The sequence below is a fragment of the Nomascus leucogenys genome, chromosome 18 (genome assembly GCF_006542625.1).
Source record: "Nomascus leucogenys isolate Asia chromosome 18, Asia_NLE_v1, whole genome shotgun sequence".
NCBI classification, from domain to species: domain Eukaryota; kingdom Metazoa; phylum Chordata; class Mammalia; order Primates; family Hylobatidae; genus Nomascus; species Nomascus leucogenys.
The window spans coordinates 100,523,836-100,548,584 of record NC_044398.1 but is presented as its reverse complement, the minus strand read 5'-3'; the positions used below and the strand labels follow the sequence as shown (position 1 = coordinate 100,548,584).

General features: G+C 52.2%; 1 protein-coding gene across 4 annotated transcripts in view; it reads left to right on the top strand.

Annotated features, from left to right (window-relative positions):
- Positions 1 to 4,106: 4,106 nt before the first annotated feature.
- The window catches only part of LOC100593010 (3-phosphoinositide-dependent protein kinase 1), a 71,800-nt gene continuing 51,157 nt past the window's right edge, over positions 4,107 to 24,749 (top strand). For 2 of the 4 annotated variants that reach the window (XM_030798915.1, XM_030798912.1), the window contains exon 1: positions 4,107 to 4,277. In XM_030798915.1, coding sequence (XP_030654775.1) covers positions 4,254 to 4,277 — 24 coding nt within the window. In that variant the 5' untranslated portion in view covers positions 4,107 to 4,253. Of the gene's footprint in view, positions 4,278 to 18,437; positions 18,520 to 24,749 lie in introns of those variants that run through there. The other 2 variants (XM_030798913.1, XM_030798914.1) reach the window with 2 other exon arrangements.

Below are 24,749 nucleotides of genomic sequence, written 5' to 3'. Positions count from 1 at the left end.
TCTTGAACCCCTGGGCTCACATCATCCTCCTGCTTCTGCCTCCCAAAGTACTGGGATTACAGGCTTGAACCACCATGCCTAGCCATAATTATCCAGTTGTAAGGTCAGCTGATTAATTCATCTCTCCATATAATAACATATTCACAGGTTGGAAGATTAGGATGAGAACATCTTTGGAGATGACATTATTTTGCCTTTTAGAGAGAAGGGCCTAGGACAGGAATCCCCACTGCTCAAGTTTAAAGGAAATACAATGTTCCTATCATCGGTATATGAAGGTGCCCCTTTCTCTACATTCCTACCAACATTGGATATTTTCCACTTTTGGGACTTTTAGCAGTTGTTGAGCCAGCCCATTTTACAGTGGTGATAATTGAGGTTTAAGGAGGAGAAATTACTTGCCTAAGATCTCATGCAACTTTCTGTTTCCTGACTCCCAGTCAAGTCTGATTCTCCCTTAGTATGGCTTATATGGGAGGATATTTACCCGGTGGCTTGGAAACCACTGAATAACTTTGTATCTTCCATCCATCCAGGTATCAGGCAGCCCAGCAAATGTATATTGGGAGCCTCAGACATGTGACCAGGGCCTTGTGGGTCAGAGGCAGGCAGGAGACCATGCTGTTGTGTTTTTGGTTTTTTTTTTTCCTTTTTTTTTTTTTTTTTTTTGAGCCGGAGTCTTGCTCTGTCCCCCAGGCTGGAGTGCAGTGGCGCGGTCTCGGCTCACTGCAAGCTCCGCCTCCCGGGTTCACGCCATTCTCCTGCCTCAGCCTCCCGAGTAGCTGGGACTACAGGCGCCCGCCGCCACACCCGGCTAATTTTTTGTATTTTTAGTAGAGACGGGGTTTCACCATGGTCTCGATCTCCTGACCTCGTGATCCGCCCGCCTCGGCCTCCCAAAGTGCTAGGATTACAGGCTTGAGCCACCGCGCCCGGCCTTTTTTTTTCCTTTTTTAGACCGAGTCTCCCTATGTCACCCAGGCTGGAGTGCAGTGGTGCGATCTTGGCTCACTGCAACCTCTACCTCCCAAGTTCAAGAGATTCGGGCCGGGCGCGGTGGCTCACGCTTGTAATCCCAGCACTTTGGGAGGCCGAGGCGGGTGGATCACGAGGTCAGGAGATCGAGACCACGGTGAAACCCCGTCTCTACTAAAAATACAAAAACAGCCGGGCGTGGTGGCGGGCGCCTGTAGTCCTAGCTACTCGGAGAGGCTGAGGCAGGAGAATGGCGTGAACCCGGGAGGCGGAGCTTGCAGTGAGCCGAGACTGCGCCACTGCACTCCAGCCTGGGCGACAGAGCGAGACTCCGTCTCAAAAAAAAAAAAAAAGAGATTCTTCTGCCTCAGCCTCCCGAGTAACTGGAATTACAGGCATGCACCACCACACCCGGCTAATTTTTGTATTTTTAGTAGAGATGGGGTTTCACCATGTTGGCCAGGCTGGTCTCCAACTCCTGACCTCAAGTGATCCACCCGCCTCACTCTCCCAAAATGCTGGGATTACAGGTGTGAGCCACAGCACCCGGCCAGTGCTGTTGTCTTTTGAGAGCCCCCTTTTCTCTCACCTGATCTCCCTGCCCCCCATTTTCCCCTTTAGTCCCCTTTCCAGACGCTACTGAGTGGCTGCAGGGTCAGTCTAGAAATGCAAACCGGGTTGGGATCTTGCTGGGAGAGCCCTTCCTTCCCTGGCTTTGTAACTCAGGGCCTTCTGGTGTGCACACCTGCAGGGTCCAGGCTGGGCCTGTGCTTCTAGCTTCTCTCTGTCTCTCCCTGAGATTGGAATCCTGGCTCTGTCCTCAACTAGCTTGAAGGGGGCCCCCAGCAATGGCCCCTTCTGGATTTCATACCCTTGTGTAGTCCCGTTTCACTTTTTAAAATATTTTATTTAAAAAGTTTTTGTTAGAGACAGGGTCTCACTTTGTTGCCCAGGCTGCTCTCAAACACCTTGCCTCAAGCAGTTCTCCTGCCTCAGCCTCCCAAAGCATGCCCGTTCACTTTCTACCAGGGTTGTTGTGTGTGACCAGCAGATGTGTTGGAAGTGACGGTGTGTCACTTCTGAGGTTAGGTCATTAAAGACACGGCAGCTTCTATCTTTTGTGTGTTTTCTCTTGGGCCACTCGCTCTGGGGAAAGCCAGCTGCCAGGGCTTGAAAACACACACGCCTGGGAAGAGGCCCCACTGGTGAGGGACTGAAGCCTCCAGCCCACAGCTGTGGGAACGTGGGAATGAACCTTTTAGGAAGTCAATCTTTCGGCTGTGCTCTAGCCTTTAGATGCCTCAGCCCTGGCAGCATCTTGATGGCAACTTCACAAGAGAGTCTGAGGCAGACCACCCAGCCTGGCCTCTCCTGGATTCCAGACCCACAGGAACCATGAGTTTCTTTGTTGTTTTACACATCAAAGTTTTGGGGCAATTTGTTACGCAGTGGTAGATAACTAATACACCAGCTGTAGGGCTTTGGGCACGTTCCTTAGCCTCTGCACCCCTGTTCCCTCCCTTGTGCCATGAGCGTTGTAGAGGCGAGTGAGGAATGCGTAGACGCAGCACAGTGCCACACACGAGGCAGCTTTCCAGCCACTCCCGGGATGGTTGTGGTCATTTTCTTGCCCCTCCCTGGATAGACCATGACCTCACAACGTCAGGCCAAGTTATTGCATTCTTGGCCTCAGGTCATCCATTGGCCATAGACAGAGGTTCTGGGTAGGAAAGGGTGAGATAAAGAGAGGGGTCAGTCTCCTTCCTCCAGCCTAGGTCGGGAGAACCGTGCTGAGCCAGGTGAGACATCCGCTGTCTGTGTGGTGTCCTGGGATGAGCAGTTGGACCTGACCCAAGGGGAGATTTGTCTGTGTCGCCAGAGGGCGAGGGGCTTCCTGGTCTAGCTTGCCTTGGACTTGGCCAAGCATGCTGGCTGCCACTGGGGCCCCCAGGACAACTAAGAACTGTCCTTTCTTCCTTGACCTTCAGCTGCTCCTCTCTCCCCTGCTCCCTGGTGCCTGCTGAGATGCTTTCTTGTTGTGACCCTTGACCCTTGGCTCCTGCCCCTGAGGCTCCTCCACGCCGGGCTCTGTGTTCTAGAGTTCACCGTGTACTAGTTCCTCAAGCTGTTTGTCCTTCACTGCTTCCGTTTTTTCTGTGCATTACTCAAGAACTGCATGGGCATGTGTCAGTATAAAAAAAGTTGGCCAGGCGTGGTGACTCACGCCTGTAATCCCAGCACTTTGGGAGGCGCAGACAGGCAGATCGCTGGAGTTCGAGACCAGCCCCTGGCCAACATGGTGAAACCCTGTCTCTACAAAAAAAATACAAACATTTGCCTGTGCGTGGTGGCACATGCCTGTAAGTCCCAGCTACTCGGGAGGCTGAGGCAGGAGAATCGCTTCAACCTGGTAGGCGGAGGTTGCAGTGAGAAGAGATCGAGCCACTGCACTCCAGCCTGGGCAACAGAGCAAATTCCCATCTCAAAAAACCCCAAAACCCAAAACAAAAAATCCACAAAAACATCACCGACATTAGCAACTACAAGGCGCCTGGCTAATTTTATATTTTTAGTAGAGGCGGGGTTTCTCCATGTGGGCAGGCTGGCCTCGAACTCCTCACCTCAAGTGATCCGCCCGCCTCGACCTCCGCCTCCCAAAGTGAGCCACCGCGCCCGGCCATGAATGTGACTTTATAGCCCAGATTTCCTTCCGTGAACGCTTGTTAGTTGTGAAACTAGCAAAGTTGCGCCTCTGAGTTTACGCAGAGCCGGCTCCGGAATCCGAGTTCCGGGTTCGAGCACAACTCCGCCGCTACCTCGGGCGTGACCTTGGCCGGAGCCTGGTCCCTTCTGAGCCTCAGTTTCCCGGTCTGGGATCCCGGAATGACAGCTCGCCCCCTGCCTCGCCCAGCCCCGCCCAGCCCCGCCCCGCAGGCCCTGGGATTGGTTCGCGCGAGGTCCCCCTCCCCAGGCGGGGCCGGGCCTCTCCCGCCCGCCAGGCCCCAACCCGGAAATGCAGCTGGGGCGGAGGCGGGGCCCACTGAGGCCGCGGCGGAGCGACGATGGGCGCGGCCAATGGGCGCGGGCGTCGGCTGCGGCGCGACGGAAGTCCTGCCCGGCGTCGCGCGGGGGCGGGGAGGCGCCGGGGGCGGCGGGCGGCGGGGCGGGCGCAGGATGAGGGCGGCCATTGCTGGGGCTCCGTTTCGGGGAGGAGGACGCTGAGGAGGCGCCGATCCGCGCAGCGCTGCGGGGGAGGTGCCCGCGCCGACGCGGGGCCCATGGCCAGGACCACCAGCCAGCTGGTGAGCGCGCGGCGGCGGACTGGGCGCGCCGGCTTGTTACCATGCCGGGTCCGGCGGCCGCCCGGGTCCGGCGAGGCGGGGCGGCCCGGGGTCCCGAGGGCCGGGTGCCTCCTCACCTGCAGCCGGGCGGCCGGGCCGCGGATGGCGGGCGCCGGCCGAGGGCGCTGCTTGGCTGTGGCAGGGAGCCCGGGCCTGGGTTGCGGCGAGCGCCGGCCTGGCCGGGGGCGCTGACAGACGCGCGGAGGGCGGGGGAGGCCGGGAGGTGTCACCCGGCCCAGCGGGGTGGAAGTGCCTGGAAAGTTTGTTTTCGGCTCGGCGCAGCCTGGAGCCGAGCCTCCAGGGTTACCTTTCGGTTCTGTCTGTAGAGGAACCGCCCTGGGCTTCCACCTGGAACGGGGTCCCTGCGTCTCCGCCTGCGAGAGAAGCAGAAGGTGCAAGTTCTTGCTGAAAGCACCTGATGCTACTGGGCCCCCGTTTCCAGATTCTTGATGACAGTGGTCGGGAAAACTCTCCTTTCACGGCCCGGCCAAGGGGCATTTGGGTGCTTTTCCTGCCCGTGGCTGTGCTCAGCGTTGTGGGAAGCCCCTGGGAGGCCGAATGTGCAGGATCACCGAGGGGAAAGTGAGCTTGACAGGTAGGAGGGATTTTAGGGGAAGGACCAAAACAAACCACTTGTTGGGTGAAATGTTTTGCTGAAAGTGTCGCTGATGTTTCTATATTTTCTCTCTGTCGCTAAAAGTATCCCTTGTGTTTTTATGTTTTCCATATGCTAAGTTCTACAGTCTGGGGACGATGGTTTAAAAATTTATGCCTTGTATGCGATGTGCAGTGGTGGGTGATGGAAGAAAGTCTACATAGCTTTAAAATTTGATTTAAAAGGCAAATATTTTAAACGAAGGAAAACCCAAGAAATTTAATTGATCCCTTATCTTCAATTTTTGATGGAGTCTTGCCCCCGACGCGCAGGCTGTAGTGCAGTGATGCGATCTCGGCTCACTGCAACCTCCACCTCCCGGATTCCAGCGATTCTCCTGCCACAGCCTCCCGAGTAGCTGGGATTACAGGCGTGTGCCACCATGCCCGGCTAATTTTTGTATTTTTAGTAAAGAAGGTGTTTCGTCATGTTGGCCAGGCTGGTTTCGAACTCCTGACCTCAAGTGATCTGCCCGCCTCGTCCTCCCAAAGTGCAAGGATTACAGGCGTGAGCCACCACGCCCGGCAGATGTGGCTTTTTGATAGGCGTTCTTGATCTTTTTTTTTTGTGGGGGTGGGGGTTGTGAGTCTGTTTGAGAACCTGAGGAAAGGTATGGGCCCTCTTCTGAGAGAAATGCAGAGTGACACTGAATTTTCTAACTACGTCAGGAGGCTCTTGAACTTTCTGCAGCTCACTCCTGGACTTTGTAGAGATGAGTGGTAATCTGAAGTGTTAAGGAAGAAGGTTCAGTTGAGAAAAATGTTGAAGGGTTGAAAGGGATGCCTTTCGCTATTTCGACATGTGTGGCTGTACCCCAGAGTGGCCCGGGTAACATAAAAACATGAATTAGGTGGCTTGGCGAGCTCAGTGGAGGCTGGGGCCGAGAGTCATGGCGAAGTTTGTGAGGTTAACCTGCACCCAGTGACAGTCATGGCGAAGTTTGTGAGGTTAACTCGCACGCAGTAACGCTGTTGCAATGCAAGGTGTGTATTTGGTGTCATCCACGGGAAGAGGAAAGAGCAAATTTTCTCATGGCCTTGGCAGTTCCACGTGATGGACATTTAATATCTGCAGTTTTCTTCGCATAAGACGGCTTTTTTGCACAGAAACACTGGAATCCAATGAGCAAGAATGATAGAATACAAGATAGATTTCCACATGAGGAAGTGTCACGAACGAGGCTTTTGCCTCTCTGTCAGCTGGATTCCCCCATGTGTACGTGTGTGAGAACATGCCATGTTTCCTGTCCGTAATGGTAGAGGCAGCCCTGATACTGGATTTTCACCTGAGGATGGATAGACCTTCAGGATTCCAGTGGGTTTGCATCTGGACTTCAGGGTGGCCCTGTAGGCCCTTTGTGAGAAGCCCCCTTCCCAGTGAACTTTCCCGCGTGTGTACGCGTGGACAGCCAACAGGGGGAGCAGTGCGAGCGTGAAGGCAGACAGTGGCCTGGCCCAGTCTGTTGCTAAGTGGGCCGGAGGCAGTGAATACCATTTCTTGAGCTGACTGCTCAAGACAGGCGCTTCCCTAGGTACTTTCACACCTCATTGTGAGGTAGGTGTTGTTCCCATTTTACAGGTGCAAAAGCTGAGCTGCAGAGGCGTTAAGTACCTGCCTCATAAGTGGTAGAGACCCTGCCCCTCACGTTCGGAGCCCCTGAGGGAGAGTCTGCCGGGCAGCTCAGCCCAGCACTCTAAGGAAATCTTCAGTGCCACTGCCCAGGATGTCTTCCCGGGGATTGGGCCTGAATGTCTTGACCATGCCATGTTGGAGGCAGGAGGGGTGTCTTCATATGGAAGAACTGTACATATTTCTTTGGCAGATGGCTGAACTCTGTGACCCCGGGGCCTGTTTCAGCCTCCTGCTGTCAGAAAGCAGCTGTTTGGAAAGAGGCTGTGATTTGGCCTTGTTTGAGGGCCGATACGCTGAATGGGTGAGGCTTGGAATCCTCCCTTTGGAACAAAGAAACATGTAATGATTTTGCTGAAGGTAGAATTGGGGGACTAGGCAGAGTGGCCTCCTGCCCTCCCTAGGGTGGTTCTGTCTTTTGCAAAGGTGGCTGCATCCTTAGGGGAAGGTGAGGGGAGAAGCAGGGAGCATGGAGAGAAGTGGCTTTCGATTTTCTCCCTCCTTTTGGGGAGTTCCTCCTTATGTGGCTGGTCTGGTGCATAGTGTGATGTATTCGTGTCCCCAGCAATGCCCCGACAGCCAGTCCAAGCTGAGTCCAGAGCTGGCAAGGTGAGGTCCCAGTAGTAAGAGGGAAGTGGTTTGTTCTGCTCTTCTGAGATGTGTTCTTCTGAGAAGGATCCAGCAGCAGCCTGCAGAGATGTGGGGCCTGAAAAGAGGCCTTGGGCAGCTCTTCTTGACAGGTCTTGGCCCTCTAGACCGCGTTCAGCACAGTTTTGGGGAGAAACAGGGCGTGTTCCTTTTTCATTCTATGTGCTCATCCCCCGAGGCGCCTGACCCGGGGTTGAGATGCTCCAGGGCAGCTGATTGACACCGGTGGGAGATGGAGTCCGGCAAGCAGGTGATGAACTGGGAAGCGCTGCAGAAATGAGGGGGCAAGCGTGGCCAGTCCCTTCTGAGAGGATGTGTTTGGAAGAGAGTGGGCACTGGCGTGGCACTTTCCCCTTCTGAAGAGGCACCTTCTGTGGAAATGGACTTGGACAGGATGCCACATGGTGCTGCAGTTCTGTGTGGGGCAGGTTGTGGCTGCAGAGAAGCACTGGGTGCAGAAACAGTCCCCCAAGCAGGTGCGAGGGCCAGGGTGCTGTGTGCTGCTACACACCTGCCGTGCGATGACATGTGGCCACCAGGCTGCCCAGCACAGTTGTTTAGAAAGCAGGTTCAAAGGGCAGTGTGCCGGGAGGAAGTGCTGGTGTGGAAACTGCAAGTTTTGGACATGAATTGCTCAGGTCTTTTCAGCCGTGCATTCTTCTGTAACAGAATTGCATTATTCACTTGCTCAGTGTGATCCCATGTCCTTTAAAAAATTATTTGAATATTGAGAACAGGTTGTATGTTCCGTCTTTAGCTGTTAGATCACAGGCAGGGCACATTTTCTCAAAGAGTAACGGGGCATGGGTTCTGTCTGTTCTCTTCTCTCTTAGTGAGGAGAAAGGCCTGTTTGGGTTCATGGTGATTGTTGGGGTCTCTTTTCTGTACCTGATGTTGGTTGCACAAAGTCCGTTTCCATTCTCTTAGTCTAGACAATTTTCGTGATATTTAAACTGGAATTTTTGCTCCAAGAAATTCCAGGTCATTTAGAAAGTGTTAAGCTTGTGTTTCTGGGCTACACATCCCTTGTAAGAGTGCCTGATTCTGGTTTCTGTTTGTTTATTTATTTTTTCGAGACAGTCTCGTTCCATCACGCAGGCTGGAGTACAATGGCATGACTTCGGCTCACTGCAGCCTCCGCCTCGTGGGTTCAAGTGATTCTCGTGCCTCAGCCTTCCAAGTAGCTGGGATTACAGGCACGCAGCACCTACATTATTTATTTATTTAATTTATTTATTGAGATGAGGTCTTGCTATGTTGCCCAGGCTACTCAAACTTCTGGGCTCAAGGGATCCTCCCGCCTCGGTCTCCCAAAGTGCTGGGATTACAGGCACGAGCCACCGCACCCAGCCTGTTTTCTGTTTAAAGAGTTGGATTATACAGGGGCCCACGGAATTGAGAACTGACAGTACTGTAGAGCCTGTGTGTGAAGAAGATGGACAAGCCTGACATTAGCAGCTCACTGTTGAGCACACGGCCCCCTGCAGAATAAACAACTATGTGGTTTCCATCTGATGAAGGTGGGCATGTAGTTCCTGGACAGTCCAGTGACTTCTGTCATTCCACAGACAAGATCAGATGCCGTCTCTACCAGCCACTGTGCTGGGGACCGGCCCAATCTGTGTTTCAAATCAGCTTGTAGCACGCAGGGATTCGAAATATTTAAAGATGAGGTTGGAAGGTATGTCTGGAGACCAAAGACGTTAGTTCTGGAGGTCCCCGTCTCCTGCGTGTTTGCCGAGCTGGTGACAGTGCCCCCTGCCCGTGCTGGAGAGGGCTGAGGAGAGGCTGTGTGTCTCAGCAGGATGCCAGTCAGGATTCTTCTGGCTACGGGCTTATTTTTTACAATAAATTCATCGTTAAAGTCCCATTCTTTAACCTGTTTTTTCCCTTTTGGAATTAATTTGACTGCAGTAGGAGGGGTTGTAGCTGAAAGTGACCGCTGTGCATTGAATGCCATCAGAAAAGGCTGATGAGATTTGCAGGGAAGACTCGAAGCCTCCCTGAAATGCTCCTGGTGTGCATTGACCTTTGCAGTGGAACATGTGGGAAAGGGGCCCGCACTCACTGTTCAGTTCTGCCTCGGTGATTCTAGGAGCCGCAGGGTTGGGAGCGGGGACAGGACCTTGCTCCTGAGTCTTAGGTGTGGTGTCTCTCGCCCCTTGCTGCATTGGTGGGACCCTCAGTGCTGTGGCCTCAGTTGCATGGCGGCCAGGGCTGCTCCGTGACGGAGGCGCTCACTCCATGGAGCTGCAGGATGCTGCATTCTCCTCACTCTGGCCATTGCCGCTGTCCTTCCTGCTTCCCATTTTCTGGTGAGGGAGGGCTCTAAGGACTTGCTGGCTGGTCCCTGGGTGCCAGTACTCCTGCACCTCCCCCTCCTCTCCTGGCCTGTCACTTTGTTCCTCCTCCATGAGGGGCCCAGGCTCGGGTGCCCTGCCAGGGCCTCTCTTTCCAGCCTGTGCGGCCCAGGTGGGTCCAGGATGTTCCCTGCTGCCCAGTTCTCAGCAGTTCTTGTCTTCTTCAGGCTTTTCCTCCTTGCCTGGAGAAATTTCCCTACATGGAAACCCCTGTGGCTGTACAGTCTTTTCTGACCAATCTGCTGGGTTTTTTTTTTTGTTTGTTTGTTTTTGAGACAGAGTCTTGCTCTGTCTCCCAGGCTGGAGTGCAGTGGCACGATCTTGGCTCACCGCAACGTCCGTCTTTCAGGTTGAAGCAATTCTCCTACCTCAGCCTCATGAGTAGCTGGGATTACAGACACATGCCACCACACCCGGCTAATTTTTTTTTTTTTTTTGTATTTTTAGTAGAGACTGGGTTTCGCCATATTGGCCAGGCTGGTCTCAAACTCCTGACCTCAGGTGATCCGCCCACCTCGGCCTCCCCGAAAGTGGTGGGATTACCGGCGTGAGCCACTGTGCCCAGCCTGCTTTACTATACTCTTTAGGGAATAATGACAATAAAAAAAAGTCTGTGCATGTTCAGTACAGATGCAATTTCTTGTATTTCCAATATTTTCTATCCACTGTTGGCTGAATCCATGCATGTGGAGTCAACCTATGGATCGGGAGGGCGGGAGGGCGGACTGTACTTTCCTGACAGGTGGTTACAAGGTGTTTCTACCCGAAGAGACCTGGTTGCAAAGCAGCATGCCCAGGGTAACTTTCCTCAGGCCCAGGAAAAAGCTTGGAGGGAGGATCCCGCAGAAATATTAGCAATGGTTCCCTGGGCCAGTGGGATGAGGACCACGCATTGAGCTAGCAGTGGAGAAACAGTGGTGAATAAGGTAGGTCTGGCTCTGTCTCCTGGAACTTACTGGACTGAAGATGAACCTTTCTCCACTAATTTTTATTCTGAAAAATTTCAAAACTAAAGAATAGTTGAAAGCATAGTACCATGAATATCCCTAGCCCTTTCACCTGGATTCTACCAGTTGTTAACCTTTTCCATATTTGCTTGTATATGTTACCCCTCACCTCCCAAAAATTTTTTTTTTTTTTTTTTGTTTTTGAGACGGAGTCTCGCTCTGTCGCCCAGGCTGAAGTGCGGTGGCGCGATCTCAGCTCACTGCAAGCTCCGCCTCCCGGGTTCACCCCATTCTCCTGCCTCAGCCTCCCGAGTAGCTGGGACCACAGGCGCCTGCCACCACACCCGGCTAATTTTTTTGTATTTTTAGTAGAGGCGGGGTTTCACCGTGTTAGCCAGGATGGAGTCGATCTCCTGACCTCGTGATCTGCCCGCCTCGGCCTCCCAAAGTGCTGGGATTACAGGCATGAGCCACCGTGCCCGGCCCAAAATTTTTTTCTATTATTTTTATTATTTGAAAGTAAGTCACACACATGATTGCATTTCACCCCAGAATCCTTCTCCAAGTGCCTTCTGAGCTCAAAAGCTGTCTCCTGTACAACCTCTATCACATCTGAGATAGCATTAACATGGCATGTTTTTTTTCTTTTGTTTGAGATGGAATCTCATGCTGTTGCCCAGGCTGGAGTGCAGTAGTGTGATCTTGGCTCACTGCAGCCTCCGCCTTCTGGGTTCAAGTGATTCTCCTGCCTCAGCCTCCCAAGTAGCTGGGACTTACAGGTGTGTACCATCAGTCCTGGCTAATTTTTGCATTTTTAGTAGAGACGGAGTTTTATCATAACATGGCATGGCATTTTCTAATGCAAAGGTGACATGCAGCCTTCCTCAGTGGTCACCCGTCCTCCTCAAAGCCCTTTCTTCTTCTTCTTCTTTTTTTTTTTTTAGAGACGGAGTTTTGTTTTGTTGCCCCAACTAGAATGCAGTGGCATGATCATAGCTCACTGCAGCCTTGAACTCCCTTGGGCTCAGCCATTTTCCAGCCTTAGCCTCCTGAGCAGCTGGGACTATAGGCCTGTGCCACCACACCTGGCTAATTTTTTTTTTTTTTTTGAGACGGAGTCTGGCTCTGTTGCCCAGGCTGGAGTGCAGTGGTGTGATGTCGGCTCACTGCAGCCTCTGCCTCCTGGGTTCAAGCAATTCTCCTGCTTCGGCCTCATGAGTAGCTGGGATTACAGGTGCCCACCGCCACACCCAGCTAATTTTTATATTTTCAATAAAGACGTGGTTTTACCATCTTGGCCAGGCTGGTCGCGAACTCCTGATGTCATGATTCACCCGCCTTGGCCTCCCAAAGTGCTGAGATTACAGGCGTGAACCACCACGCCCAACACTGGCTAATTATAATTTTTAAAATCTTTTGTACAGATGGGGTCTCGCTTTGTTGCCCAGGCTGGTCTTGGACTGGATTAGAGTTATCCTACCACCTGCTCCTCCCAAAGTGCTGGGAATACAGGCGTGAGCTACAGCAACTTGGCTGGCATTTCTTAAAATACGAGACTAGTTGTCTCGTATTTTGTATAAATACAGGATTCACAATCTGGATTTGTCTCATTGTTTCCTCGTGAGATTAGGTTCAGGCTAAGTATTTACGGCAAGAATACTGCTTAGGAGATGATGAGCTAAAGGTAATTTTTTTTTTCTTTCTTTTGTTTTTTTTTGAGATGCAGTCTCACTCTGTCACCCAGGCTGGAGTGCAGTGGCGCGATCTCGGCTCACTGCAACCTCTGCCAGCCGGGTTCAAGCAATTCTGCTGTGTCAGCCTCCTGAGTAGCTGTGATTACAAGTGCCTACCACTGCGTCCGTCTAATTTTTGTATTTGTAGTAGAGACGGGGTTTCACCATCTTGGTTAGGCTGATCTTGAACTCCTGACCTCGTGATCTACCCACCTCAGCCTCTGAAAGTGCTTTGAGACAGAATCTCGCTCTGTCGCCCAGTCTGGAATGCAGTGGCACAATCTTGGCTCACTGCAATCTCCACCTCCCGGGTTCAAGCGATTCTCCTGCCTCAGCCTCATGAGTAGCTGTGATTACAGGCTCCTGCCACCATGCTGGGCTAATTTTTGTATTTTTAGTAGAGACGGGGTTTCACCATGTTGGCCAGGCTGGTCTTGAACTCCTGACCTCAAGCCATCTGCCTCGGCCTCCCAAAGTGCTGGGATTACAGGCGTGAACCACCATGCCCGGCCTTCCTTAGTGGCCCTTCTAACCTTAAGCTACTTTTCCTTCCTGACAGCAGGGCCCTGGTCTCATAGTCTCTTTCCTGCTTGGGCAAGGTGCCAGGGGGCTTTTTCTAGGCCTTGACTTTGCTCTAGTTTCTAAGGTGTCCTGTGGTGGTAAAAGGGACGTGTGCTCTGTGGGTAGGTGCAGCCACCTGTAGAGCTGCAGCTACATCCCCAGGATGGTTGTGTGACTGATGGTCCTTGGGGAGCCCAGCAGTGAGGATCTGAGGAGCCCACCTGTCTTGGGGTCCCCGCTGTGCACCCAGGCCCAGGCCCAGTGCTCAGTGAGTGAGAGCTCTCCGACCTCGGGGGTGGGCGGGACTAACTGACCTTCAGACCCACCGTGTGCCACTGCTGGCTGGCACACAGCACTGGTTGGACCTCCCCTGTGGGAAAGGATGGGGATAGATCAGTCTTTGAGTGCTGGCTTTACTCAGCCCTGTTCTTTGGAAGGTTTGATCTGGAGAGCTGCAGCAGCCAGACCTTGGGGAGGCAGGTTAGTGAGCAAGCTCCCAACTTAGGAGCTAGGAAGCCTGACGGCTGCTCATTTCCCCGCATGTGGACATCATTGGGGGTCCTTCCTGAGGGTGAGCACTAGGTTCATCTGCGTTTCTCTCTCCCAGTTGGGCCTGACTCTGGACGCGAGGCTGAGGGAGTACACAGCTCCTTCAGAGCACAGGCTCAGACGCTCAGATGCTCAGAGCGCTTCCGGCTGCTTTTCCATTGGTAACTCACGTGTTCTTCCTGCAGGTTGGCATTTTTCTTTCATGGGTTTTTTTCATTGGTCAGAATTATAGTCTTTTGGTTGTATGTACGTAGCTGGCTATTATCAGATATATAGTTTTAAAATGTGCATCTAAATACAGATTTTATTGGTGAATGCATTGTGTTCTCATTCCGTAAAAAGTCTCAAGCTCAAAATGATGCTTAAAAAAAAAATCTTAGCAAGCTCTCCTGTGCAGATGCTGCTGGCGCTGAGCTTTGTGTCTGGGGCAAAAAGGGTGAGGACGGGCCCCGACTGGTTTAGGAGAAGTGGTTATGTACAGAATGGGCCCCATGCTCCTGGCCCAAGGAAATTCTTGTGTGAAAAAGGTTGCTTCTGCAGCTTGAAGGGGGACAGTCCACCTGATGCTCCTGTCCCTCTCTGAGCCCCAGGGGCAGAAGGGAAACAGTCAACAGCACGGCCATTGCAGATGGTGCCCAAAGAGGGAGGGTAGTTAGTGTCTGAGCAGGAGAGGGTGGCCGGCCTTTGTGGGGCTGCTTCAGAGAGCTGGGCAGAGTCTGGGCCCCAACGCGGACTAGCAGGGGAGGAACTCTCCTGGCTGGGGTGGCCACTCGGGGAGGTCTGGGTTGCCTGAGCAGGGAATCAGCCTCCTGTGGGGGAGGTTCTGAGTGGGAGGCGCTCTTCGTGTGGGCCTGGAGGACCTCCAGGCGGCCTGCACTCGCCTGATACAGCTGGCTTCTGCTGGGAGGCTGGGTTTGCATCCAAACTCTGAGACCTTTTGGACAAAACATGCCAAAGAAGTTGGTGGTAATAAGAAATTCATACTAAACTTGTTCTGTTAGGGCTTTTTTCCTTTCAAGTATATTATTTCCCTTCAGTAGCCCTACATTTTGCAAGTTAATGTTGTGCATTGAGTTAGAGTCAGGTTTTGAATGACATAGGATGTTTTCAGATCCTGTGAGTTTACTTGAAGCTCTCAAAATAGCCTCCTAACAAAATTATTTAAAACATAAACTATTTTGGAATACTTTTAGGTATGTAGAAAAATTGCAGACAACACAGAATTTGCATAATTTCCCCCAGCCAGCTTTCCCTAATGCTATGACATGACCATGATACCTCTGTCAAAACTGGGGTGTTCACACGCACCACACTACTCACCGAGCGACAAGCCCGTTTTGGATTTTATCAGTTTTCCCCCTGATGTCCTTGCTGTCCCAGGACCCCGCCACCGGTGCCGCATCGCATCGCGTTGTCCTGTCTCATTCTCCCGCTCTGGTGTAGGATAGCTGCCGTCCTTCCCTGTTTGTCATCACCTTGGTACTTTTGAAGAGTCCTGGTCAGGTATTTTGCAGAATGTGCCTTCATTTGGGTTTGTTTGATGTCTTGTGGTTGGACAGGTTGTGGGGTTAGGAAGAATCCCACAGAGATGAGTTGCCCTTAGTGTGTCGTATTGGGGTACATGACATCCACGTGACTCATCACTGGTGACGGTAAACAAAATTACTTACAAAAGTTTTAAAAAATTATTATTGTTTGCTTTAGAGATGAGGTCTTGCTCTGTCATCCGGGCTGGAGTGCAGTGGTGGGATCATAGCTCACTGCAGTCTCCAACTCCTGGGCTCAAGCGGCCCTCCCACCTCAGCCTCCTGAGTAGCTGGGACTACAGGTACACTCCACTGTGTCTGGCAAAATTAGTTTTACTTTACTAAAAGGAGGCACGTAAGCCTGCCCTGCCCTCTGCTACTTGCGGGTTTTGTGTCATAGATTGTAGGACACTCGCGGTAATTTAATTTCGGAAGGGACCTTCTTGCTCACCCAGTTGGATCCTTCCAGTTTCTAAATGAAGACACTTGGGACCTGGAGGCCTTCTGACTTTTGGTTCAGAGCTGGCATGGAGTCCAGGCACCTGCTGCTCTGACCACTTTCTGCAGGCATGGATGCTCCTGGGACACTCTGCAGGGACAGAGCCGTCCCCAGCAAGGCAGACTGACAGGGCTGGTTTCCAGTCGGGTGGGGCCGCATCCCTCCAGGGGATGTGAGGCAGGTTTGAGATGAGTTTGCTCCCCTTCTGCCTGCTGCGCCTGTCTTTTTTTTTCTTTGTCTTTTTCTTTTTCTTTTTTTTTTTTTTGAGACGGAGTCTCACTCTTTTGCCCAGGCTGGAGTGCGGTGGCGCGATCTCAGCTCACTGCAACCTCTGCCTCCCGGGTTCAAGTGGTTCTCCTGCCTCAGCCTCCGGAGTAGCTGGGACTACAGGCATGTGCCCCCACACCCGGCTAATTTTGTATTTTTAGTAGAGACAGGGTTTCTCCATGTTGGTCAGGCTGGTCTCCAACTCCTGACCTCAGGTAATCCACCCGCCTCGGCCTCCCAAAGTGCTGGGATTACAGGCGTGAGCCACCGCAACTGGCCTAGGAGTAACTTCTCAATGAATGTTTTAGTAATATAAATCTTGGTCTGAATTTCTGACTGTGTTGCCTAGATGCCATGTAGGGGAATTGGCAGGAAAGAGGGTGTGGCCTGTGGTGTGGCGAGGCACTGAGGATTAGGTGCTGCAGTTTTCCTCCAGCCCCTCCTGGTTCCCTGGTGAACACACATCAGCCTCACATGGGCGACCCCCTACTCACAGGAGGGCTGGGAGTGTGGGCTCTGTAGTTGGATTCTGCTTCAGAATTGCGCGTGACCTCACTGTGGAGTGTTTGACTGGACAAAAGCCGGCTGTATAGTCAGTGTCCCAATCTGTAGAAAGGATGCTGATGGTACCCACTCCCAGAGTTGTTTTGAGGACTAACCACGATAATACATGTAAAATGCTCAGAAGAATGTGTGGCAAACAGCAAGCAGTTAATAAATGTTTTTTTCTTAGTATAGAAAAATGGCATTTTATTTATTTTAAACAACACCATTTAAAGTTATATCTATAAGGGGCACACAGAAGATATATGGAGAGTCTAAAGAATGAAAATAAACTCACATGTGCCCACCACCCTACCTGAAAAACAGGATTTTACCAGAAGGCTCGAGTGGCCCTCCAGACTGTAGTTTCTGGCCCCTCCCGTTCAGAGGTAACTGGCATCCTGGTTTTCATGTTGATCAGTGGTGTTTAAAGTATACCTGTAGGAAGCTCCAAAGTGCAGGAAGTGAACAAAGCCTCCTTGCGGAGAAATCTTGTACTTTTGGTGTTTCATCATATGTTTGTGTGACAAGTGTACAAAGTTAATGTTGAAGATGTGGGTTAGTGAAATTGAGACCTGGCGCTTCCTGAGGCTGGCAGCCCGTTTGAGCCTGAGGACTAGACTTGAGGCAGTTGGCAGTCCCCGCCTCGTTGCCCTCTGTCTGCCCTGGGTAAGTGAGAGGCTCCTTGGGAGGCCAGTGGAGATGGCTGTGGGAGGACAGATTGAGTAGCTGTCCTTGGAGCTGCTCCTCCCTCCCTTCGTGGAGAAATAGAAACAGCTTTCCTCCGGCCCTCACCTGTTGCCAGGGCTCCACGCTGGTGGGGGCGAGCTGCGTTTTGCTGAGTTGCACCGCGGGAGAGCATTGGTGAGCACTTGCCTGCTGTGGGCCAGCTCCCCGTCTGCCCGTGGTCAAGGACCAGCGTGGGCAGAGCCTTTGGGCACGGGTTGCTGGTACGAGCACACCAAGAATCCCCTCCGCCACAGGGCCTGCCCTGTGAGCTGCCCGCCAGACTCCACAGAGTGCTTCATACTCCTGTCTGGTGTGGGTCCCGCAGCCCTTGCGAGTGGGCCCATGTCATTAGCCTCATTTTATACAAGAGTCTTGATGGGTCAGAGAGCAGTGGCTTACCCACAGGTAAGCTGTAAGCCTGGAACTCGACTGGGGCATCAGTTTTGCTAGTCCACCACAGTTGTCCTTGGTGGTGGCAGCCTGAGGGGTAGGGGAAGGTGGCGGCTGTCCCTCCCCAACACCCCCTTCCTCCACGTGGTTTTCTGTGCTGGGCCTAGCTTTGGGGAGTTTTCTGGGGTGAAAGGAGGTTTTTACCAGACTGTTCTTTGCCAGTGAGCACAGCTGACCTGAGGGCAGTATCCCTTTGGAGATGAGCTGGGTGGATTGTGGCAGCCTCCCACAACTTTGGTCCGGGGGCCTGGAGAGAGCAGTTCCTACTTGCCGCGTGTGAGAGTGTGCGGGCGCTGGCTGTACCTGTCGCACTGCATTCCCAGGCTCCAGAGCACACACTGCCATTTAAAGGTAGCTTAGCTTTCTGTTTGGGATCCTTTCTCTTGCTGGCTAAAGTGTTCATCTGCGTGACAGCATCTTGACCATAGGAGGCGCCCTGATTTCCATCTTTTTTGAGACAGAGTTTCGCTTTTTTTACCCAGGCTGGAATGCAGTGACGCAATCCCTGCCCACTGCAACCTCTGCCTCCCGGGTTCAAGCGATTCTCCTGCCTCAGCCTCCCGAGTAGCTGGGATTATAGATGCGCGCCACCACACCCAGCTAATGTTTGTATTTTTAGCAGAGGTGGGGTTTCGCCTATTGGCCAGGCTGGTCTCAAACTGCTGATCTCAGATGATGCGCCTGCTTTGGCCTCCCAAAGTGCTGGGATTACAGGCATGAGCCACTGTGCCCGGCCAAGACAGTATCTGTTTTTTTTACTTTAAAAAAGATGGGGTTCTTAAAAAGAGATGGGGTCTCACTGTGTTGCCCAGGGTAGTCTTGAACTCCTGGCCTCAGGTGATTCTCCTGCCTCAGCCTCACTGGTAGCTAGGACTGTAGGCACACGCCACTACGCCTGGCTACTTTTTAAATTTTTTTTTGTAGAGATGGGGTTTCACTATATTGCACAGAGTGGTCTTGAACTCCTGGACTCAAGCCATCTTCCCACTTCGGCCTCCGGAAGTGCTGGGATTACAGGCATGAGCCACTGCGCCCTGCCTGATTTCTACTTCTGAGAGATGGAGACTGCTGAACTTCATACCCAGAAAAGTTAAAGAAATTGAAACTGTAAGTTCTTATATACATATTTTATGAAACAAAATCCTCAGAAAATGCCCAGTTTACCCATGGGCTACATTTTTACAAGTTTCAATTTGTTTAAAACTCAGGTTCGTTTTCCTATCAGAGGTGTGGTTGGGGGCTCGGGCTCGGGCTGGGGCTGGCTGAAACCTGAATGCCTGCTCTGGAAAAGAGCAACAGGACCCGCACCTGGTGGTCCCATCTGCCTGTGGGAATAAGTAGGGGGCAGTGACTCGTCATTGAGTGGCGTGGGGGGATGTGAGAGCCCCTCTTCCAGAGACTTGAGGGATGGCACCTGGTAGCTTTAAGGACCTAACCTGTTGATGGTGCTCATTCTCCCAGCCACATTCCATTTAGAACATTGGCCCTTCCCTGTTCTCAGTAGACCTGTGCCATGGCACGTCTTTCACGTTTCTCAGCACTGATGAAGTCACAGGAGCTTGTCTCGACAGTGGTGTAGAAGAGGACAGAGGGGGTCCTGTCCTGAGTGGGGAGATTGATTGATTGCCAGGACTGAGAAGGGGGTGTGGAAAGACGTGGTTGGCAGGAGGCTCCTGGTGGGAAAGAAGCCGCACTGACCTGGGCAGGCCTTGGCCACGAGGAGCCCCAGGGAGCCAGTGTGCGAGGCTGCTGGCGAGGCAGGCCACAGCTCCCCGCCTTCCCTTGGGTGTGGTGCATGCACCTGTGTGTTTGTAGGAAAGCCCAGTGATCAGATCATAACCAGGGAGTGGGGGCCTTGCGTGGTGACCCCACACCTGTGGGGTGGGCACTGGTGTTTTTGGTGGACTTCTCTTGTGAGGAGCTCCTTTTTTTTTGTTTTGTTTTTGAAGATAGAGTCTCCCTCTGTGGCCCAGGCTGGAGTGCAGTGGCGCAATCTTGGCTCACTGCAAGCTCCACCTCCCAGGTTCATGCCATTCTCCTGCCTCAGCCTCCTGAGTAGCTGGGACTACAGGCGCCCGCTACCACGCCCGGCTAATTTTTTGTATTTTTAGTAGAGATGGGGTTTCACCCTGTTAGCCAGGATGGTCTCGATCTCCTGACCTCGTGATCCACCCGCCTCGGCCTCCCAAAGTGCTGGGTTTACAGGCATGAGCCCCTGCACCCGGCCAAGCTCCTTTAAAAAAAAAAAAAAGAGAGACAGAGAGAGAGAGAAAGAGCCTTGCTGTGTTGCCCAGACTGGAGTACACGGTCTCGATGATAGCTCACCTCAACCTTGAACTCTCAGCCCAAGTGATCCTCCCACCTCAGCTGTAGGTGGAACCACAGGTGCACACCACCGTGCCTGGCTCTTTTTTTTTTTTTTTTTTTGGGACGGAGTCTTGCTCTGTCGCCCAGGCTGGAGTGCAGTGGCGTGATCTCGGCTCACTGCAAGCTCTGCCTTCCGGGTTCACGCCATTCTCCTGCCTCAGCCTCTCCAAGTAGCTGGGACTACAGGCGCCCGCCACCACGCCCAGCTAATTTTTTGTATTTTTAGTAGAGACGGGGTTTCACCGTGGTCTCGATCTCCTGACCTCGTGATCCACCCGCCTCGGCCTCCCAAAGTGCTGGGATTACAAGCGTGAGCCACTGCGCCCGGCCTCTTTTTTTTTTTTTTTTTTTTTTTAATTTTTACTTCTTTTTTAAAAAGAGACAAGGTTTTGTTCTGTCACCCTTGCTGGAGTGTGGTGGTATGACCATGGCTCACTGCAGCCTCAGCCTCCTGGGCTCAAGTAATTCTCCCACTTTAGCCTCCCTAGTAGCTGGGATTACAGGTGTGCGCCACCACAGCCAGCAGATTTTTTTTTTATTAGAGGTGAGGTCTCGCCATGTTACCCAGGCTGGTCTCCCAACACCTGGGCCCAAGCAGTTCTCCTGCCTTGGCCTCCCAAAATGGGGGATTACAGGCATGAGCCACCACGCCTAGCCCATTGTATTAGGAAAAGGATAGTAGACAGGTGCACCTAGGGTCTTATTGCTGTAAATCGTTCCAGAGATTTAAATTTCAGAAGCCATTGAGTAACCGGAAGTGTTTACTTGCTACAATTTGGGGTCACCAAGTGGGTGGCAGATTGATTGGGCTGTGCAGGGGCTGAAGGACTCAGCTCCAGGCCCAGAGTCGCTGGCCTCCTTGAGGCTGTGCTGCCTCCATGGGACTGAGTGCTGGGACGGGGCATTTTGGGAGCCTGGCAGGACCCTACCCTGCACGTGGGCCCTGGCAGTGCGTTTCCTCCAGATCATGGCAGGCGGTCTCGGGATGCTGTTAATGCAGTTTAATCACCACCTAAAAATGCTGCCATTTACAACAATAGTAGTACAAATAAATATTTAGACACTTCACACTCAAAGAGGGCTTTTGCTCGGGCTTTTTATTTCACAATTGATGCTTAAAAGTGCTTTAAAAGGTAATACTGCAACTATCTATTTATTTTTTTTTTTTGCTGCAGAAATAAAGTTATTTATTAAAACACACCCATGGTAGCAAGTTCTGATGGGCCTGAAGAGGAGGCAGGAGCACTGTGTTGAGCTTCTAAACATCGTCCTGCCAGGGAGGGACCCTGACAGGTTCTTGGCTGACATGCTGTGGCCGAGGCAGGAAGGAAGTTGCAGAATTCCACGAAGGCAGAAGACTACCAGTAGACAGGCCCCATGTCATCACACCCATGAGAGTGGCAGTGGTCCGGTGGCCACAGAGATGTCTGACAGCGTAGGTCTGGAGCCGGCGATTGGCTGGCTTTGAGAGGCTCCTTCGGGAGGTGCCTGGGCCCTGATGGACAGCCCCAGGCCTCACACTTCCCCTTTGAGGTTTGCAGAGGGTGCCAGAAGTGACCCCAGAAAGGGTACTCTGAGGTGCTGCTGTCCCTACCCAGCAGCCAGGGGCTCTGTCTGGAAGTGGTCGTGTGGTGGCCGTGCTGAACAGCTGTGAGTCCAGAGCTTCCCCTGCCTCCTCTGCTCTGCCGGGAAGGCTCTGGGGCTCTGCCCACCGTCTCGAATCTTTGCTCAGATATCACCTTCCCAGCAAAGGCTGTCTGATTATTTGAATTTGCACCACCCTCATTCAAACAGTCCTGTCTCTTTGCCTGCTTTGTTGTTCTCTTAGTAATCATCAGCATCTGACACGCTGTGCATTTTCCTGCTCTGTGTTTTGAAGTCTGTCTGTCCCGCTGGAATGCAGGCTTCTGTAGGGCATGGTCTTGGTTTCGTTCTTTGCTGTACTTCCAGCGCCCAGGACAGTGCCCAGCATGGAGTAGCTGCTCAGCCAATGCTGTGGTCTTGATGGGACTGCATTCGCTTTACATGATTGAAGCTCCTGGCGTGGAAGCTGTGCCGTGTCATGTAAAGCATGCGGTGGGGTGGGGGCGTCTTTGTCTGTATTACATCATCTGTTATTGCCGTTTCAAAAATCCAGAGGCCTTTCTGCACTTCACTTGGATGTTGATTTCAAAATGACTGATGTTTCTTTCTGGCTCGTGAAGGCTGCTGTCTTTGGAATCTGACATTAGGGGGAAGCAAAACTTTACAATGTGTGGGGCAGCCTGGTGTGGTGGCTCAGGTCTGTAATCCAGCACTTTGGGAGGCCAAGGAGGGCGGATCACTTGAGCTCTGGAGTTTGAGGGCAGCCTGGGCAACATGATAAGACCCCATCTCCACAAAAATACACAAATTAGCTGGACACGGTGGTGCACACCCGTGGTCCCACTACTCAGGAGGCTGAGGTGGGAGGATCGCTTGAGCCCAGGAGGTTGAGACTGCAGTGAGTTATGATCATGCCACTGAAGTCCAGCCTGGGAGACAGAGTGAGACCCCGTCTCAAAACAGAAAAAAGTGGCCAGGCATGGTGGCTCATGCCTGTAATTACATCATGTTGGGAGGCTGAGGCAGGCAGATCACTTGAGCTCAGGAGTTTGAAACCATCCGGGACGACAAGCAAAACCCCATCTCTATTATTTTTAATTTTATATATATAAAATTTTTATATGAAAACTGTGTGGTACATGTTTAGCTGTTTTATGTTTCACTTTCTGGACATAAGTGTGATCCTCCCTGCTCTTACGGTGCCATCTAAGCCGTCATCACTTTTCCTGGGTGAGTGATGCAGCTCCCCAACTGGTCTGTCTGACCCCCTGGCCAGCCACGGGGCTGCCCTTGACTCTCCCAGCACCTGCCCATCTCTGCATAGCCACGCCCACCACTTTAACTGCATGGTTCTGTAGTGAGGTCAGGCTGGACATCAGCTTTCTGTGGGCAGGGACCATGTCCTCTTACTGGCTGAGTAATTGGGTCCATAGTGTAGTTAAGTCACCTCCTTTAAGAGACTTTGGTAAACAAAATAGTGAATATATTCTTTTTATTTATTTACTTATTATTTTTTTTTTTTTGAGGCAGGGTCTCCTTCTGTCATCCAGGCTGGAGTACAGTGACGTGATCTTGGCTCATTGCAGCCTCGAACTCCCTGGGCTTAGGTAATCCTCCCACCTCAGCCTCTCAATTAGCTGGGACCACAGGCACATGTCACCATGCCTGGTTAATTTTTATATTTTTAGTAGAGATGGGGTTTTGCTGTGTTTGCCCAGGCTGGTCTTGAACTCATGGGCTCAAGTGATCCACCCACTTTGGCTTCTGCGCCCGGCCTATTTTTTTTTTTTTTTTGAGATGAAATTTCACTCTTGTTGCCTAGGCTGGAGTGGAATGGCGTGATCTCAGCTTACTGCAACCTCTGCCTTGCAGGTTGAAGCGATTCTCCTCCCTCAGCCTCCGAAGTAGCTGGGATTACAGGCATACGCCAACAAGCCCGGCTAGTTTTTTTATATTTTTAGTAGAGACGGGATTTCTCCATGTGGTCACGCTGATCTCAGACTCCTGACCTCAGGTGATCCACCCGCCTCTGCCTCTCAAAGTGCTGGAATTAGGGGCATGAGCCACTGCACCCGGCCTTTTTTTTTTTTCTTTTTTGAAGACAGTTTTGCTCTGAGGCCCAGGCTGGAGTACAGTGGCATGATCTTGGCTCACTGCAACCTCCACTTCCCAGGTTCAAGTGATTCTCCTGCCTCAGCCTCTCCAGTAGCTGGGACCACAGGCACATGCCACCATGCCTGGTTAATTTTTATATTTTTAGTAGAGATGGGGTTTTGCTGTGTTTGCCCAGGCTGGTCTTGAACTCATGGGCTCAAGTGATCCACCCACTTTGGCTTCTGTGCCCAGCCTATTTTTTTTTTTTTTTTTTTTTGAGACGAAATTTCACTCTTGTTGCCTAGGCTGGTGTGCAATGGCGTGATCTCAGCTCACTGCAACCTCTGCCTTGCAGGTTGAAGCGATTCTCCTCCCTCAGCCTCCCAAGTAGCTGGGATTACAGGCATGCACCAACAAGCCCGGCTAGTTTTTTTGTATTTTTAGTAGAGACGGGATTTCTCCATGTGGTCAGGCTGGTCTCGAACTCCTGACCTCAGGTGATCCGCCCGCCTCAGCCTCCCAAAGTGCTTGGCTTACAGGTGTGAGCCACCACACCCACCCTCTTTTTAACTTTTGTTTATTTTGAGATCATGTCTCACTGTGTCACCGAGGCTGGGGTGCGGTGGTGCAATCTCAGTTCACTGCAACCTTGACTTCCTGGACTCCAGCAGTCTCCGTGCCTCAGCCTCCCAAGTAGCTGGGACTACAGGTGCACACACTACACCTGGCTAAGTTTTGTGGAGACGGGTCTCACTGTGTTGCCCAGGCTGGTCTTGAACTCCTGGGCTCAAGTGATCCCCCCCACCTTGGCCTCCCAAAGTGCTGGGATTATAGGTGTGATCTACTGCGCCTGGCTAGATTGACTATGTTCTTACGGCTTTGGAGAGTGTGTTGTGCTGCAGATGTCACTGCACGTCCTGCACTGTGTGCAACTGAGCAGGATAGAGCCTCATGTCTCCCCATAATGCCTCCAAGACTGTGGACTTGGGGTTGCCAGATAGGCCGCGAGCTGTGCGAACAACACAGATGTGCCTGCCTGGTGGGGGCGGATGCAGGGGCTGGAGAGGGTCCTGAAGTGAAGACAGTGGGGTCCTGGGAATTCAGGTGGAGGGCTGTGGAGTCTATGCTGGAGGCGCTGCCCATCTGGTGGTTGTGAACTTGTCATCTTCTCCATGCCCCTTCAGCTTGGCCCGGTCCCCCGCATCTCCCCCATCCCTGCATCTCATGAGTACACACCCTCTGTCCTCTGACTCTGGCTGAGCCTTCTAGCTCATATCCACCAAATCAAAAGC